At 38.1% G+C, this 15,240-nt stretch overlaps 4 protein-coding genes across 5 annotated transcripts; 2 read left to right on the top strand and 2 right to left on the bottom strand.

Annotated features, from left to right (window-relative positions):
* Positions 1–196: 196 nt before the first annotated feature.
* LOC140783834 (protein NRT1/ PTR FAMILY 8.3-like) lies at positions 197–3,374 on the bottom strand. 2 transcript variants are annotated; one of them, XM_073130913.1, is made up of 5 exons: positions 3,198–3,374; positions 2,437–2,539; positions 2,082–2,299; positions 1,414–1,973; positions 197–1,098 (listed from the first exon to the last, which is right to left on the bottom strand). In XM_073130913.1, the coding sequence occupies exons 1-5, from the start codon at positions 3,231–3,233 to the stop codon at positions 294–296; spliced, it is 1,722 nt and encodes a 573-aa protein (XP_072987014.1). In that variant the 5' UTR covers positions 3,234–3,374; the 3' UTR covers positions 197–293. The 2 variants fall into 2 exon arrangements, with proteins under 2 accessions (XP_072987014.1, XP_072987013.1); XM_073130912.1 differs by having other exon boundaries at positions 2,437–2,530; positions 3,198–3,368.
* Positions 3,375–3,638: 264 nt separating this feature from the next.
* On the bottom strand, positions 3,639–5,568 carry LOC140784639 (protein NRT1/ PTR FAMILY 8.3-like). Its single transcript, XM_073132137.1, has 3 exons — positions 5,314–5,568; positions 4,634–5,190; positions 3,639–4,516 (listed from the first exon to the last, which is right to left on the bottom strand). The coding sequence occupies exons 1-3, from the start codon at positions 5,566–5,568 to the stop codon at positions 3,703–3,705; spliced, it is 1,626 nt and encodes a 541-aa protein (XP_072988238.1). The 3' UTR covers positions 3,639–3,702.
* Positions 5,569–7,717: 2,149 nt separating this feature from the next.
* On the top strand, positions 7,718–10,071 carry LOC140783320 (uncharacterized). Its single transcript, XM_073130176.1, has 4 exons — positions 7,718–7,992; positions 8,129–8,226; positions 8,323–8,407; positions 9,721–10,071. The coding sequence occupies exons 1-4, from the start codon at positions 7,783–7,785 to the stop codon at positions 9,808–9,810; spliced, it is 483 nt and encodes a 160-aa protein (XP_072986277.1). The 5' UTR covers positions 7,718–7,782; the 3' UTR covers positions 9,811–10,071.
* A 396-nt stretch (positions 10,072–10,467) lies between these two features.
* LOC140783377 (ER lumen protein-retaining receptor-like) lies at positions 10,468–14,446 on the top strand. The gene is made up of 7 exons (XM_073130252.1): positions 10,468–10,757; positions 10,946–11,211; positions 11,550–11,665; positions 13,203–13,276; positions 13,710–13,773; positions 13,860–13,920; positions 14,056–14,446. The coding sequence occupies exons 1-6, from the start codon at positions 10,667–10,669 to the stop codon at positions 13,894–13,896; spliced, it is 648 nt and encodes a 215-aa protein (XP_072986353.1). The 5' UTR covers positions 10,468–10,666; the 3' UTR covers positions 13,897–13,920; positions 14,056–14,446.
* The last annotated feature ends 794 nt before the right edge of the window (positions 14,447–15,240 follow it).

Genomic DNA, 15,240 nt, shown 5'->3' with positions numbered 1-15,240 from the left:
TTGATGTGATAGGAGAAATAATGACGAGGTCCACAAAGTCGACAAAATCCAGTTAAATCATCACACACCTCAGAAATAGAGCAGATATTTTGACGAAGTAGATGAAGGTATTATATGCCACAGTATGTCTCAAAAGAAAATAATTATATGTCACAGCATCAACAGCAGCAATGAAAGCTTTAAGAATAGTAAGTCATAATTCCAAATTGTTTGAATATTTATTAATGACATTTGCAATACACAATATAAGAAAGTGCATGCAACTCATAGTTCAACTGTTTGAGTAATCTCCATCATGGTATTATGGCTTTCTTCAGTTTGTAGTTCCTTGTAAAAACCAGATATAGAACAAAATTTAATAAGCTTATGACTGTCCACAACCAGAAGTAGTAGTCTAGATGGCCTTCGTTCAGATCAGCAGGGATCCACCCTGGCCTCCCTCCGCTCCTCGTAATGAGAGTAACGATCGTGATGATGAACGAGTTCAGATAATTGCCAAGCGAAATCGCAAGGAATGAGAATGCCGAGCACATGCTCCTCATCGTATCAGGAGCCTCACCGTAGAAAAACTCGAGTTGGGCAATGCCACAGAATACATCAGAGCCTGCTAGAATTACATACTGAGGGACTTGCCAGGCTATGCTTATCGATTGACCAGACTTTGCACTCTCCAATCTCCATAGCTCCACTAATGCAGCCGCTGCCATTGTTAGGATCACCAGGAAACGACCAACTCCCATCCGCTGCAGCTGCGAGAGTCCCAAAGGGTTATTAAGGTGCCTTCTTGCGATTGGATTAACAATCTTATCATGGATAAAGACCCAAGCCATCATAAATATCACTTCAATGGAAGTCAAGGATGCAGCAGGAATTGAGAAGGATCCAATCTTGGTGTTCATTGCATTCCCTTGTTGGATGAATGTAGTGGTCATTTGAGTACATGCAGCTGAATATAAGATACCCGTTGCCCATATTGGTAGCATGCGTACAAGGATCTTAAATTCCTCGACTTGAGTCACAGTACACAGTCTCCATGAACTCTGAGGGTCACTATAATTCTGATCCGAATCTGTAACAACAGAAGCCTTATCTAAGCACCTGAAAGAAAAATGGAGATTGCATCAAATATTTGTATTCCTTGCAGGTATCAAGCAATTGTAACTTGGATAATAGGTTTGTCTATACAAATGCCACAAATACAGATGAAATCTACTGTTTGTTATGATAGTACTCAAACTCAAATAAATTGGTTTTGAAGAGAAAGTAACTTTGCTAGTCTTCAGCGATGATCCTTTGAATTCTTAAAATAGTACAGTAGAGCACTAGAAATTAGTACATCTGGTCACAAGTATTAAAAAAGAAGAAGAAGAGTGGACTAGTTGGAAAGCCTCTCAGTTGAATTAGTAGAAGTACCTGAACTCATCAGTATGTGCTAATTTGTGTGGTTCTAGATAGCCCGAGTCCTTATCATTATGCACTTCATACAATAGAGTGCTATCTGTGGGAACTTCCAAGCTCATCTTCCTGAATGAAGCAATTAAAACCTTAATAACATTCTTCAATGGACTGCCAGTTGGCATCTGATACCTGTAGATTGGTGTTCCTACGAAAAAGAACACAGAAGCAAGAACCAAGCACGAAGCAGCAATGCCAAATCCAAGGGCCCAATCTACATTTTGCTGTATCCAGACTATAAGACTACCTGATGTAAGCACTCCAAGGTTGACGGCAACAAAAAACCAACTAAAGAAGGACTGTTTCTTTACAATCTCTTCGGGATTATCATCTTCATATTGATCTGCTCCAAAAGGAAGTAAAGCTGACTTGACACCTCCAGTCCCAATAGCAACAAGATACAATGCAGACATGAATACAAGATATTGAGCCATGGATGCAGGGGGACATGATCCTCCTTGACATGCTGCAGGCCTTAGAGATGGAATGATAGCAGAGGAAGTGATTATTAGCATTCCCTACATATGATAAATAGAAGATAAATTTTCTCTAATTGAGATATACGGTACTAGAAAAGAAGTCTCTTCAGCATTGGCAGGAGCCTCATGTACTAAATATTGAGTTACCAATAGATATATTATAAGGGAGATGACTATTGTTTTGTGTTTTCCCCAGTAGGAGTCAGCTATGACAGCTCCAACTAATGGCGCGAGAAAAGTTGTTCCAGTCCAAGCATCAACAGTTGCCGCATTTGAGGCATTATCTCCATGGAGGACAGTGCCAAGATATATGACTAAATTCAGAGCAATTCCAGAATAAGCTACACTTTCCAAGTATTCAAATCCTGCAAGCTCAATGAAATGATACCAATCAGAAAACAGTTACTTAGAAATAAGAATCTGTTTCTTCTTTTTGTTCAGCATGATTTACTCTTAGAACCATTGAATCTGTTTGTGTCCACTTCACAGATGAGAACCTTACCTAAAACAATTGCTGGTGCTCTCCAGTCGAAAGGTTTTCTCTGTAACCGTGGGCCATCATTTGCTTCCCGTGATGCACCGTCTTGATACTGTCTCTGCCAAAGCTTTGCAGGTGAAAAGTTTATATTGGCTACATCTCAGAGAAGTATTACCAACTGAACTACGAGAGCATTAGAAGGGAGAGCCCTAGTCGACCACATGCTACAAGGAAAACGCATGAAGAATCTAGCACTTAATGGGATTAACTATTGAAGAAAGATGAATTACCTTAGCAATATTCTTTGGGTAAAGGCTAGTTGCATAATGTTTCTATTTGAAACTATTGGTAGAAATTGATTTGATTACAAAAAGATATGATTGGGCATTTTATTGCTCCAATGATTTGATTTTACTTATTGTATAATGGATAAAATTTGGGTGTCTAAGATACACCTATTACAGAAATATAGGGATTTCGTTCTAATTTGTCCTGGACTGGGTCTATTAATTGGAAGGCCACAACTATTTATCCAACTTGCCATGCCTTATTATTCCGCTTGCAAAACTATTGCCCTGAGATAACCATATATCCAAGATGTAGGATCTTGAGATTGGTACCAGAAGCTGCACAGGCTAAGATGTTGAAGACAAGCATCCAATTGCTTGCTCGAATCAGAATGAATTAATCAACGCATCTAATTATCTTTCATTTACTTCCTTTTATTTATGGAGATAGAAGAATCTAATCTACTTGAACCCAAGAAAACATTTATGTGGAATTACCTCATCGAGCAAAGGCCTCTGCTCTCCTCTCTCCATGGAGCTCCCAAAATCCACAGCTAGCTCTTGCGCAGTGCGGCTCCTCCCTTCTCCTCTCTTCTTTTCGCTTGGAAAGTTCCAACCAAGCTTGTGCTCGCGGTTAGAACTCACGATAGGTATATGGAAGTCAAGCCTCGTGAGTCATCGTTATATCAAATCTTCGGGTCCAATTATTTATTTATTTATTATTATTAATAATATTTTTACCTCTCTTTGAAGATAGAGAACGCAACTAGGACGTGCACCTACTCCTCCTTTCGAGATGATACATTAGAGTACTAATGACACTCAACTACACTTAATAAATAATAACCACTCGCACATGCAAATGCTGCCTCATGCTGAAATGAGAATAGTAATCAAATAATTAGTTGTACTGTTCTACAGCCTGGCACAATTAAGCCAGCCAGAAAACAAAGAGTCTCTTTTTAATTTCTTTATCGTTATGATGGTTAAATATTGAGAAAAGTCACTTGGTCGTTTTCCTCAATGTGAATCTCCTCGCACAAGCAAGATAAGCAACAAAATTTAATACAAAAACAGCCACTAGCAACCAGAAGAAGTAGTCAAGGTGCCCCTCGTCTAAGTCATCTGGAATCCACCCCCGCCCGCCGGCGGTGGTCGCGAGGTTGACGACCGTAACTATGAGTGAGCTCAGGTAGTTACCTAACGAAATTGCTAGCAGGGATATGGCTGTAGACATGCTCTTCATAGTGTCAGAGCCTTGATCGTAGAACAACTCCAGCTGCGCAATGCAACAGAAGACCTCCGATCCACCCACGATGAAGAACTGCGGAAGTTGCCATAGTATGCTAATCGGCTTGCCATTATCATCATCATGTGCGCCTTCCAATCGCTTGGCCTCCACAACTGCAGCAGTTGCGATGGCTAATATCATCAAGACATACCCAATCCCTATCCTCTGCAACTCGGATAGTCCATGACCGCCGCGGGAATATCTAAGCACGATATTACGAATGACCGTGTTATAAAGCACAACCCAAAACATGACGCTCAGCACTTCAAAGGCGCAGAGAGATGCAGGAGGGATGGAGAAGGATCCTATCTTCTTGTCCATTGATCTCCCTTGTTCCACGAATGTCGTGTACATCTGGGAATATCCAGCGGAGTATACGACGCCGGTCACCCAAATCGGGAATAACCTTAGAAGTAGCTTCGATTCCTCAACTTGGGTAATTGTACATAGTCTCCAACGACTGCAATTACCGGTACCACCATCTTTGAAATCCAAATCCGACAATATGGCAGCCTTGTCTAAGAATCTGAAAAGCACTGCAATTAAACAGATACTGAAGAAGATTTCTCTACTTTCTGGCTAGCAGTTTACTGAGTGGTAACAAGTTAACGACAAGACAAGCAAGAACTTTTGTATATAGTACCTGAGATCCCTTGTACGTTCTAATCGTTGATCTCCTCGACTGTGGGAGTTATTACCCTGCACCTCATACAAGCAACTAGAATCTGCAGGCAAATTCAGGTTGGCCTTACGGAAAGAAGCAACGAGAACCTGAAGTATTCGCTTCATTGGACTGCCTCTTGATTCTCTCACCCTGTAAGTTGGTGTGCCAATAAGAAAAACTCCTAGAGCTGCAGCGATGCAAAGAGCGCAGATGGCAAACCCAAGCGCCCAATCCACGTTCTCTTGTATCCAAACTATTAGAGTGCTTGATACCAGGGCCCCGACATTGATGCAGAAATAGAACCAGTTAAAGAAGGACGATTGTTTTACCCTCTCAGCTGGATTCTCCTCATCAAATTGGTGAGCACCGAGCGGAAGCAGTGATGACTTCACTCCGCCGCTGCCGAAAGCTATGAGGTACAAACCAAAGAAGAAGAAGAGCTTTTGAGCTCCGGTTGCTGACGGACATGAGTTTCCATCGCAGGGAGGCGGCTTCAACGACTGCAACAAGGCTGAAAGGGTAACAGTTGCCATTCCCTACAACAAGGAGAACCATGCAGAAACATGAGCAGAAGAATCACGGTCAACGACTGACTACATCTCTAGTTTTATTCAGGCCAGGGGAAGCTGCAAAGTGGCAAAGAATTCCAAAAGGCATACAGCAAGATACAACAATGAAGAGAAGAAGATCGTCCAGTAATTTCCAAGATATGAGTCAGCTACAACTGCTCCAAGGAAAGGTACAAAGTAGCCCGTTCCAGCCCAAGTAGTGACACTGGTTGCGACAGAGGCATTGCTTTCATGAAGGATGCTCGTGAGATATATTACCATGTTCGTAGAAATGCCAAAGAAACCCAGGTTCTCCAAGCACACAAATCCTGCAGGTTCATGGAAACTTACTTCATTTCTAAACATCCAAAGGAGTGAAGCACTAATAGCTTTATTATAACGAAGATTCCCAAATTGCTACAATATGTTAGATGTTAATATCAGAGCGCTGCTTGCCATTTCTGCATTTCGTCTATCTCCAACTAAAACAAGTTGCCAATTAGTAAACCTTTGAAATTTGGCTCGAAATTAAGAAAACCATTCGAATGACGTTCATTACAAATTGATGGCGTTATAGATTTATATGCTGACGTTCAAACGAAGTCCAGCTATTCAAACGAGATGGAGACATTTGAACGACGTTGGGACGTTCAAATAGCTGAGAGTTTTGAAGGGACCAATATTCAAAAGATGTTCAGACGGGTTACCATCGGTGCACCGACATTCGAACACTATCCACCCGTTTGAACAATTTGTAGAACATGTTTGCAGCAGTGTATAGATGTTAGAACGTCACCCATCCTTCGAACAGCCCACGACTTTTTTTCTTTAGCCTTAAGTCAGTCGTATAAATAGAGATGTTGAGTTTTAAAATTTAGTATGAAATCAAGTTGTAAGAAAGAAAATGTTTGCATGAAAAGAAAGCTCTATGAGATAGTGTTCCTTTATTGAGAGATTGAAGAGAAGAAAATCTTATCTATTGGTATCTCTATTTGTACTGGATTAGTGATTTAAAGTTTTGCACAACTCGGATGTAAGCACATCGCCGAACCATATAAATTTTATATCTCTCGTTTTCTCTTTTTTGTGGTTTGCATTTATTTTGATTATTTGTGATCAATCAATTTGTGATTTGATTGAGTATTAAAATATTTCTACATCTAGCATCTTAATTAAGTATTTTTCATTTGGTATTGATATTGGCTTTGCTAATATTTAATTTATCATAATTTTTTATTATCCTATTGAATTTATTCTGTGAGTGTTTTGGAATCGCTTCCACTATACTCCACCATTTCAGATTGCCAGCACAACAAATTAAAATGGGAGCGCAAGTAAATTCATATATCACATAACATTTGAGACCCCAATTTAAAATAATTTAGAACTAAATAAAACTATATTGTCAATTGCATCAAGTGAGTTAACATGGTACCGCAAAATTGAGCAAAATAGACTTGATTTAAATAAATAAATAAAAAATTTACAAACTTAGAAGCTCTATTATTTGCTCTAATATCATATTTACTTGCCAACTACTCTAGGAATTTAAACATTAAAATCCCATTTGTGTGCAAGGTAAACTAGAGAGTATAAACAAGAAAATCTATGATTACCCAATATAATGGTAGGTGCTCTCCAATCAAAGGTTTTGTAACACCTGGCTGACCCTCCGATTTCCCAAGTGATACTTTCATCTTGTTCTACTCGCAAAAGATGCTAATAAGGCGATATACACACTTCAGAACCTTTTCCTTTTCAATAAGAAGAATAACATAAGAGAAGATATAATACCTGACGACATAGCAAAGGATCAGTATCTTCTTCTCTTCCACCACCACCACCTCCTCTTATGAATGAATTGCTGGGCTCCACTTCGACTACTGCTACAGCTTCCATTTCGGGTTGGATGATTAACGCCTTTGGACTTCTAACTTTCGCTTCGTTATATATAAAGAATATACGATATTCGTGGCGTCCAACAAATGTCCTCTACTGCCACGTACTCTGTTTCCACTAAGCCGCTGCACACTCTACAATGTGACACTTGTCATCGTACGACAGCGCCGGCAAGTGGAACTTTCGCTTTGGATTGATTCTGAATTAGTTTCTAATATCTCTTTCGCTTAGAATGGTATTACCCTATTCGAATTTCTAATATTAATCCTATGGATTGGATAATACGGCCAGTTTTTTTTTTTATATATATATAACAGATAATACGCTTAGAATGGATTCTGTATTTTAAGAAGATAATTGATAACGCTATCTAATGACTGATTAGTTATCTGTTAATTTGGCTCAAATGAATCTAAGTATTTAACTAGTCATGCACCCAGTTTTTGTTACTGAGTTAATAAAAAAAAATGTTAAGGAAGAACAAAGGGGCTCAATGTGAAAATAGAGCAATAATTTAGGGTGTGGAGTGTAAAATTCATTTTTAAGTTTAGCAATGACGGCCCATGGGCCATGGGTGGACCTTTCATAAAGGCCATACTCAAAAGCCTTCGACACTGCTGCTTCTTGGAGAGAGAGAGAGAGAGAGAGAGAGAGAGAGAGAGAGAGAGAGGAACTGAGACGATGCAGCGATGTTGTATCAAACTCGGCCGCCGGTTCTTTTCCTCTTCCCGTTCTACCGTCGCTCCCGTCCCTCTTCGATGTCTCGAGCCAGTGGCGTTACCCGTAAATAGATCCATTCTCAAGCCTGTTTCCGCCGGGTACCTTCCTTCCACGGAGCTCCGTCGCCAGATGGTGGGTTTAGGGTTTCTCCCTTCTCTCCCTCCCGTTTCGGTGAGTTTGGTACTCGTCCTTTTTATTCTAATTAGATGATATATGATTTGGGAGAGTAGATGATTCTTTGATCAATATTATGTTGGGGTTTGATGTATGATTTGTGAGGTTTACTTGCTTCGTGGTGCGGATTCAGGTGACGCAGGCGCGGCATTTCGCGGTGAAGGGTAGATCGAGAGCTCCGTTAACACCAACTACTTCTAAAGTGAAGAAGTACAAGCTCAAGGCTCCCTCGTAAGTTCGATCCTTTTACCCCGAGCGGGGGATTTTGTTCAGTTTGTCTGTTTTACTGGTACTCTAAAGTTCCCCCCCTTTTGTCGATTTGATTAGGTCCATGAAGTTTAGATTTAGGACTATGAATGATGGACAAATTCGACGATGGAGGGCAGGAAAGCGGCATAATGCACACTTGAAGGTAGGCCCGTTCTGATTTTATTGTGCAAATACGATTTATGCAACATAATTGATTTAGGTATCATGAAAAGAATATTTTTGGTTTTATATATCCAAGGATTATGGAGCATAATTTATAGTTTTATACTGCTCTAATATGTTAGGTGTAAGAATTTGATGAAGTTAGAGTGCTCTGATATATTCTTAAATTCAGGAAACATGCTAATATAGTTTGTCCAATAAAATGACTTGAGCATTCCAAACAGTAATTCCAGAAACCTATGATATGCTCAACAGTAAAAGTGAAGTAGATATTAAGCAAATCTTCTCAAGATAAAATAATATAATACGAGGATAGATAATATTTCTGTTCCCAAATGCTTCTCTAATAATGGCAAAGCAATAGGTGACATCTTACTCTTCCAAATACTGTAACAGACATTAAAATGTCACAATGAAGAAGACAACACAACTAGCTGGTATAATGTCAGTTATGAAATCAACTAAAAGTTCATTTTCTTTTCGTCGTAACACATTTCCTCTTTCAAATTGAATCTGCCCATGAGGTCATAAGTGTCGCTTCCCTTACATATTGAGAACCAAGAGTAATTACTTTTGGGGTCTTATCTTTAGGCTTTAGTCTATTCAGGAGCTGTTTTTTTATTTTTGCCTCATGTTATTTTGTTTTTTCTCGAAATATATGGAGTTCATTTTTCTTCCAAATAACCTGAAGGAAGAAATGTGCTGTTCGACATTTTTGTGTTGTTATATTTTGTTGTCGTCGAAGGTATTTTTGGTTGTACAGTTAATTTGAAAATGTAATATCTCCTCATCTGCTTCCGAACCTTTTTTTTAGCAATATGAGGTTGGCTAGGGTACAACTCAAAGATGAAATGACTCAAAAAGAATTGACATATTTTTATAACTGATAGTCAACCGGAAGACAACCATCTGAAATTACACGTTGCTTGTATGAAATATTTCAGATCATGTTTGGCAGGAAGTTCTCACAACTAAGACATCACTGGACTCTTACCTCTGTAAGATCTGTGTGCCATTTAGCTGAAGCGACCAAAATGACAAACCTAAAGAAGGTCAACTCACTATTCAAGCATGAGAAGATGTGAACACTAGAGTTCTATCTTGATGTGAACCTTGTTATTATTGTTTTAGTATGTCCATGTGCTTAAATTTTTCTCTTGCAATAGATATGACCTTTATTTGTTGATGATAAGTCACTATTGCTGTCATGTTTGAATTTTCATTGTACGAACTTGCATCTTGGAGACAGGATTTCCTTTTGACTGAACTAATACCATGATTTGTTGATAACAGTCCAAGAAGGCGAAACGGAGACTGAGGAAGCCCGCAATTGTGCACGCAGCTTATGCCAAAGTGATAAAGAGGCTCAACTTCTGCGGATAGGAGTTACACTTGACAGCCTTTTGGATTTGCACTCAGAATTCAGTCAATAGCAGATCACTCATATGGATCCTTGATTTTCTATCCTTTTTGAATTTTCAATGTATCTGCAAGAAACTCTTTTGTTCTTGATTGACATTTTGTATAACCTTGGTCACTCCATGTCTACTTGGCATCACTGTGGTGGCCTTAATCTGATGAAGGAATTAATTCCAAAGTTTTGGGATATTATTCCAAAATATGACTTTTGTGTCGACCAATAAACTACCTCTCTCAACAATGTGAAGCTTGATATTCTAAACCTCCTTTTTCCTTTGGATCACAATCTTTGGTCTTTTCTTTTCTTGGAGCATGTGTTAAGCTTCGAAGCAGAGTGCATTTTTCTCGCCTCCATTTCAAAATCTTTATCATAAATGATTTCCTTCTAGTTTGTGCAATCTTAGTCATTGACTGAGACCAAAACCTCAGGTTAAGGTTTTTTCCGATTAAAATAAACTTGCTGTTAGATTCATTTTTCCTAGAAAAAGAGTAATTTTGCCTCTGAATGCGTGCTTTACATTAAAAAAAAGAAGTATTTTCCGGAACCAAACTCCTTAACGGGTTCAATCATACGGGTCGGATCTACGATAACCTTAAAGAGGTGAATGGCAAAAAAGTAACGGAGCTCTCCTCTCTCTCGCTCGAATTTACTCATTCTAGTGCGGTTACAAAAGACCGAATGGGCAAGGAAAATCACAAAGGGTTGGAAAACGAGCGAGAGCAACAGTAGGTCTTCCTGCGAGAGAGAGAGAGAGAGAGAGAGAGAGAGAGAGAGAGAGAGAGAGAGAGAGAGAGAGTGAGTGAGGAAAGAGGGAGAAAGATGAATGCCTTCAGGTTGGCTGGGGACATGACCCATCTCCTCAGCATCATACTTCTTCTCCTCAAGATCCGTACCACCAAATCTTGCGCCGGTACCCCTTCTCTCCTTCTTTCCTTTCTTGGTGAAAAAAAAAGGAAGAAATGCATATTTTTTCGTGTTCTGGGGTTCTTGGAGTCGGTGGTTTAGAAGATTACTGCGGGCGATTATTTAACAACATAGATATTACCGTGAAGCATCACGGTCTGTGAAATTATTTAGTAATAAATTCAATTGTTTCAGGGATTTCGCTTAAAACCCAGGAGTTATATGTTCTTATTTTTGTGTCACGGTACCTGGACTTGTTCACGTCGTACTACTCGCTTTACAACTTGGTGATGAAGGTTGTTTTCTTGGCTACCTCGGTCGCCATCGTGTGGTATATGAGGTATCATAAGGTCGTCAAGCAGACCTACAACAAGGATGAGGACACTTTCCGGCATATTTTCCTCGTCCTCCCGTGCTTCATGCTGGCTCTTTTGATCAACCGTCAATTCACGGTCACGGAGGTAACCACTTGTCTTTTCTTTTTTTTGTGATGGTTTCTCTGGTTTGGTTGCTATTTCCATCAACATTCCTCTAGTTTTCTTGTCACGTGAAATTGCGTGTTCTTGATCTTGAGTTGGAACAAATTCATCAGATTATAACGAAATGTTCAAGTTGTAGGTCCGAATAATGGATGTAATAATATGAATACATGGTAAGCATTAAGTCAGCTACAAATTTTGATGGTTTTCAGTTGACGGAGGAAATGTTCATTATGAGTACAATAGGGTTTTCAGATTTATGCTTGTTCTTCTGCTAAAATTGTTTCTAACTTTTTCTTAGTGGCATTCTCATATGACAGGTTTTATGGACATTTTCGCTTTATCTTGAAGCTGTTGCAATCTTACCACAATTGGTTTTGCTACAGAGATCAAGAAACATAGACAACTTGACTGGAAATTATGTATTCCTACTGGGGTATGTTCTTTGTAATTGCTTGATGCTTATGTCAGGCTGTTCCTTTTCTACTTGCTAATTTGTAGACCTTTTGATCCATAGAAGATTCTTTCGGTTTGAGATAAATTATAAGGATAGGAAAGCCAATGCAGATGTTTGTTGTCAGGGAAACATCGTATGAGTTGTTAGATTGTATCAAAATGAACTATTGCGTGATGGATATCTTGGTCTTAAGTTGTGGCGTTTTGCTTCACATAGAGAGAAATAGTTGCATTTTTCTCCACCATTGTGAATAAACGTCAGAAGCCTTTTGGCCAGACATTACCAGTTCAATTCAATAGTTTTGACTTTTGAGGATCATTATTTAGGTGTACTAACATAACATGTAAGCAAACATAAGAAAGCTATTGGATCATAAGCAGCAAGGTAACATTTTGTGAGTGTCATTACTCCAACTGGTCTCTTGGTGTCTTAGTTTATCTACTCTATTTACATATTGAATGATTTCATGGACACAAATTTTGGTGTTTCATGTGAATCCAATCCATAGAAATTAGAAACTGTGGGAGCAACAAATTTAGTCTTAACATATACACAGTCGCCCCATGAAATTCTGAGATTTTACGCCTGAAGCAGATTTGCCGGTTCAAGTGAACCTAAGCCTTAATACCTGCTTCGTAGTGGAGGTCTGTTATATGTTCTAATAGATTTAGACAGAAACTGTTGCAGAGAAACATATTCAAGTTTGCATGAGGATGACTTTTCAGATTGAAGATGTGAAACTCCAGATCCGATTTGGTGCTCCCTGTTTAGTGCGCCCTTCCTGGAGTAACGTTATGCAAACCATCATTATCCTCATCTTTGACAAGCCTTTTTAAAACAATTTATGATCAGCTTGAGGACAGCTCAAAGTTGAGTAGCTCAATCAAAACATTTGATATGAATGAAACATTGACCTGTTCTCTCATCATGGAGGGTAATAAGGGTCGAATAATGGTATTGACATGGACAATTCCAAACCTACCTGGTTCAAGTGCAAATGTGGACTTTACCTGTCAAATTAACTCAACCTACATAGCTTGATGCTTGAACAGGTTTTGTACTGATAAGAGAGATTGTGGAGATAGTTGGTTGGTTGACTCAAGATCACATGATTACTTTTCAAGCAATGTTGAATAGGTAGATTTTTCTCTATCCTAGCACTCAAGATGTATGATAAACAAACACAAAGCTGAGTTGATACGTGATATTTTGGCATAGTCCTACAGTTGTAATTTCTGCATCTTAAAAAGGGGAAAGGTCATGTATCTCAAGCTTTATGGTAGTCTCATTGAGAGTGTTGCTTTCTATGTAATAATGATTTAAACATTTAAAGTCATGCATAAATTTGTTGCTTTGAAGGTACCAGAGATTCAGAACCCTACTATAGGTGCTTCTTTATCTTGACAGGATAAACTGTTGGCAGCACTTCTAGTTACATTCTAAATGTTGATTTTTTTTTCTTCAAATTTTTGTTCTTGCTAACTTGTTTATGTGCTAATACCTTTTCTTATAATAGGGCTTATAGAGCATTATACCTACTGAATTGGGTATTCCGGTTTTTCATGGAGAAACACCAACGTCGCTGGATTCGTAAGTTTTCTGTTAATTATCTTGAAAGTCATTTTCCTTGTGCCCTTGTTTTAATTTTATTGTTTATTCACAATGAATTGAAGTTCGAAGATAAATGCTCCATAAATTGGTAGGTCCACGACAAATTCTGTAAAAAGAAAATCTGCGAACATGGGTTTGAGTTGTACTTGTCATTATGTGTATATTATTTGGAAAAAAAACTAGTGGACCTCCACTTACATGCTATTTTTCTTGCCTGTAGCATTGTCTTTATCCCTTTTCTTTTAGCTCTAATTAATTGTATATCCTGTTTTTCAATTGTTATCTTGAGTAGTCCCTCTTCTGGAGAATTTGGAAGTAATGGTTGGATACTTATATAATGTTAGAATTGTCTTTCTTCTATATGAGAAGTTTGCTTGAGGTTCTAATGAGAAAATATGTTCTATACTGGCAGCTTGGGTGTCAGGCCTTGTTCAGACAGCCATATACACGGATTTCTTTTACTACTACATAATAAGGTACCTGAATCCACTCTTTATGACAATACAATTTCACTTAGGTGTCTGCTGACATGAATTTTCTTTATGATTATTTGCGGTCTCAGCTGGAAGAACCGTGACAAACTGAAGCTTCCTGCTTGAAAGGAACTGCACCTAGCACTAACAGTTATGTTTTGGTGTTATCTTTTCTTACACTTATACCTTAATATTTTTTTCCGTTGATTTATCTTGTTTTATGTATACTATATGACCAGTATTGTTTTTCCTGATCAAAGTTTTTTTTTTAACCTCCATTTCCAGATTGATAATAACATACTCTGCTTCAACTACCCCGATGACTAATGCAGATGTCAAAGGAAATGCCCATTTTGATGAGAATAGTAGAATCCTCACAGTATATTACTCTCGTCTATATCAGGCCTCCCAAGATATAGAAATACTAGACCTTTTATACACCATGCAGATCTCATCTTCATGTGAAATACTTTTCTGAGGCACTATTATATGTCTGGCAAATAGCCAGAGAAAAATTAGTAAATTAGAATTAGTTGTAGTTTTGGTGGGTGAATTATACTACGTTACCAAGGTCTTTATTTTCGAGGATCACTTGGTCCATGTTCATGAAGTTGTTAAACATGCTTGTTTCATACAGTGACTGCTGATCTTCTATAAACCTACTGTTATACTATTAGTCATTATGTTAAATTAATCAGCTTATACGGACTCAGCCGCTGCTAATGAGATAGTGTTCAGTTTGTTAAAAATATTTACGTTGCATAGATATTTTCGGATTCGAATTCCTTGAGGATTTCTATTTACTTTTATTGTTTTGTTTTGTTCGATTTTTTTTTTTTAATGTTTTGTTTTCAAATTTTATGAAATACCCAACCCAGCCCGATTTTCTGAAAGAAGCTATAGTTTAGGCTGATGCCCAAACCAATTACCGATTGCTGAACAATTTATATTTTGGAGCCAATAGCCAGCCCCAAATAATGTTTGACATCACCCTCGTAAGTTTGTTGGGTTTTGATGGACAAAATGAAGTGGATTTATGCTGGGCCTAATGGGCTTAGTGGCCCAGGATTCAAACTCTTATCCATTTCATCCTCTTTTTTCTTTTCTTTTTCAGTTCTTTTACGTAATTGGCGCTGAAATTATTTAAATATTATAATTCCTGTTATATTTTAAACTGAAACCATAATTGCCGCTAAAACCTTTTGCCTTTCATAATTGTCTTTACAGATTGTTTAAAGTTAACAAACATGTGTAAATAACTAAAATATCCCTCTTTCTTTTTGGAGTTTAGAGCGTGTATCAACAATTTTTAATTATATTATAATATTGGGTAAAGTATTGGATAACTTATGAACTATTATAAATAAATTTATACAATAACAAAATAGTCTGTGTTTTAATCTAATTTTAGCTTTAATTGTGATTAGTTAAATTTTACTAATGGAAGAATATTTTTAAAAGAGTATAAAG

This window comes from Typha latifolia, chromosome 3 (assembly GCF_019914945.1).
Source record: "Typha latifolia isolate L0001 chromosome 3, TyphaL0001v2, whole genome shotgun sequence".
NCBI classification, from domain to species: Eukaryota; Viridiplantae; Streptophyta; class Magnoliopsida; order Poales; family Typhaceae; genus Typha; species Typha latifolia.
The sequence above is the reverse complement of the archived record's forward strand: the minus strand, read 5'-3'. Positions and strand labels throughout refer to the sequence as shown.

Excerpts from the sequence above, each read along its gene's own strand:
- LOC140783834 (XM_073130913.1), bottom strand. The coding sequence starts at position 3,233 with ATGGAGAGAGGAGAGCAGAGGCCTTTGCTCGATGAG. Across the intron at positions 2,540-3,197 it reads AGAGGCCTTTGCTCGATGAG|CTTTGGCAGAGACAGTATCA; the intron begins GTAATTCCACAT and ends TCACCTGCAAAG. Across the intron at positions 1,974-2,081 it reads CCCTTATAATATATCTATTG|GGAATGCTAATAATCACTTC; the intron begins GTAACTCAATAT and ends TATCATATGTAG.
- LOC140784639 (XM_073132137.1), bottom strand. The coding sequence starts at position 5,568 with ATGTTTAGAAATGAAGTAAGTTTCCATGAACCTGCAGGATTTGTGTGC. Across the intron at positions 5,191-5,313 it reads CTTCATTGTTGTATCTTGCT|GGAATGGCAACTGTTACCCT; the intron begins GTATGCCTTTTG and ends TCCTTGTTGTAG. Across the intron at positions 4,517-4,633 it reads GAACGTACAAGGGATCTCAG|ATTCTTAGACAAGGCTGCCA; the intron begins GTACTATATACA and ends AGTGCTTTTCAG.
- LOC140783320 (XM_073130176.1), top strand. The coding sequence starts at position 7,783 with ATGCAGCGATGTTGTATCAAACTCGGCCGCCGGTTCTTTTCCTCTTCC. Across the intron at positions 7,993-8,128 it reads CTTCTCTCCCTCCCGTTTCG|GTGACGCAGGCGCGGCATTT; the intron begins GTGAGTTTGGTA and ends GTGCGGATTCAG. Across the intron at positions 8,408-9,720 it reads GGCATAATGCACACTTGAAG|TCCAAGAAGGCGAAACGGAG; the intron begins GTAGGCCCGTTC and ends TGTTGATAACAG.
- LOC140783377 (XM_073130252.1), top strand. The coding sequence starts at position 10,667 with ATGAATGCCTTCAGGTTGGCTGGGGACATGACCCATCTCCTCAGCATC. Across the intron at positions 10,758-10,945 it reads TACCACCAAATCTTGCGCCG|GGATTTCGCTTAAAACCCAG; the intron begins GTACCCCTTCTC and ends CAATTGTTTCAG. Across the intron at positions 13,277-13,709 it reads ACACCAACGTCGCTGGATTC|CTTGGGTGTCAGGCCTTGTT; the intron begins GTAAGTTTTCTG and ends CTATACTGGCAG.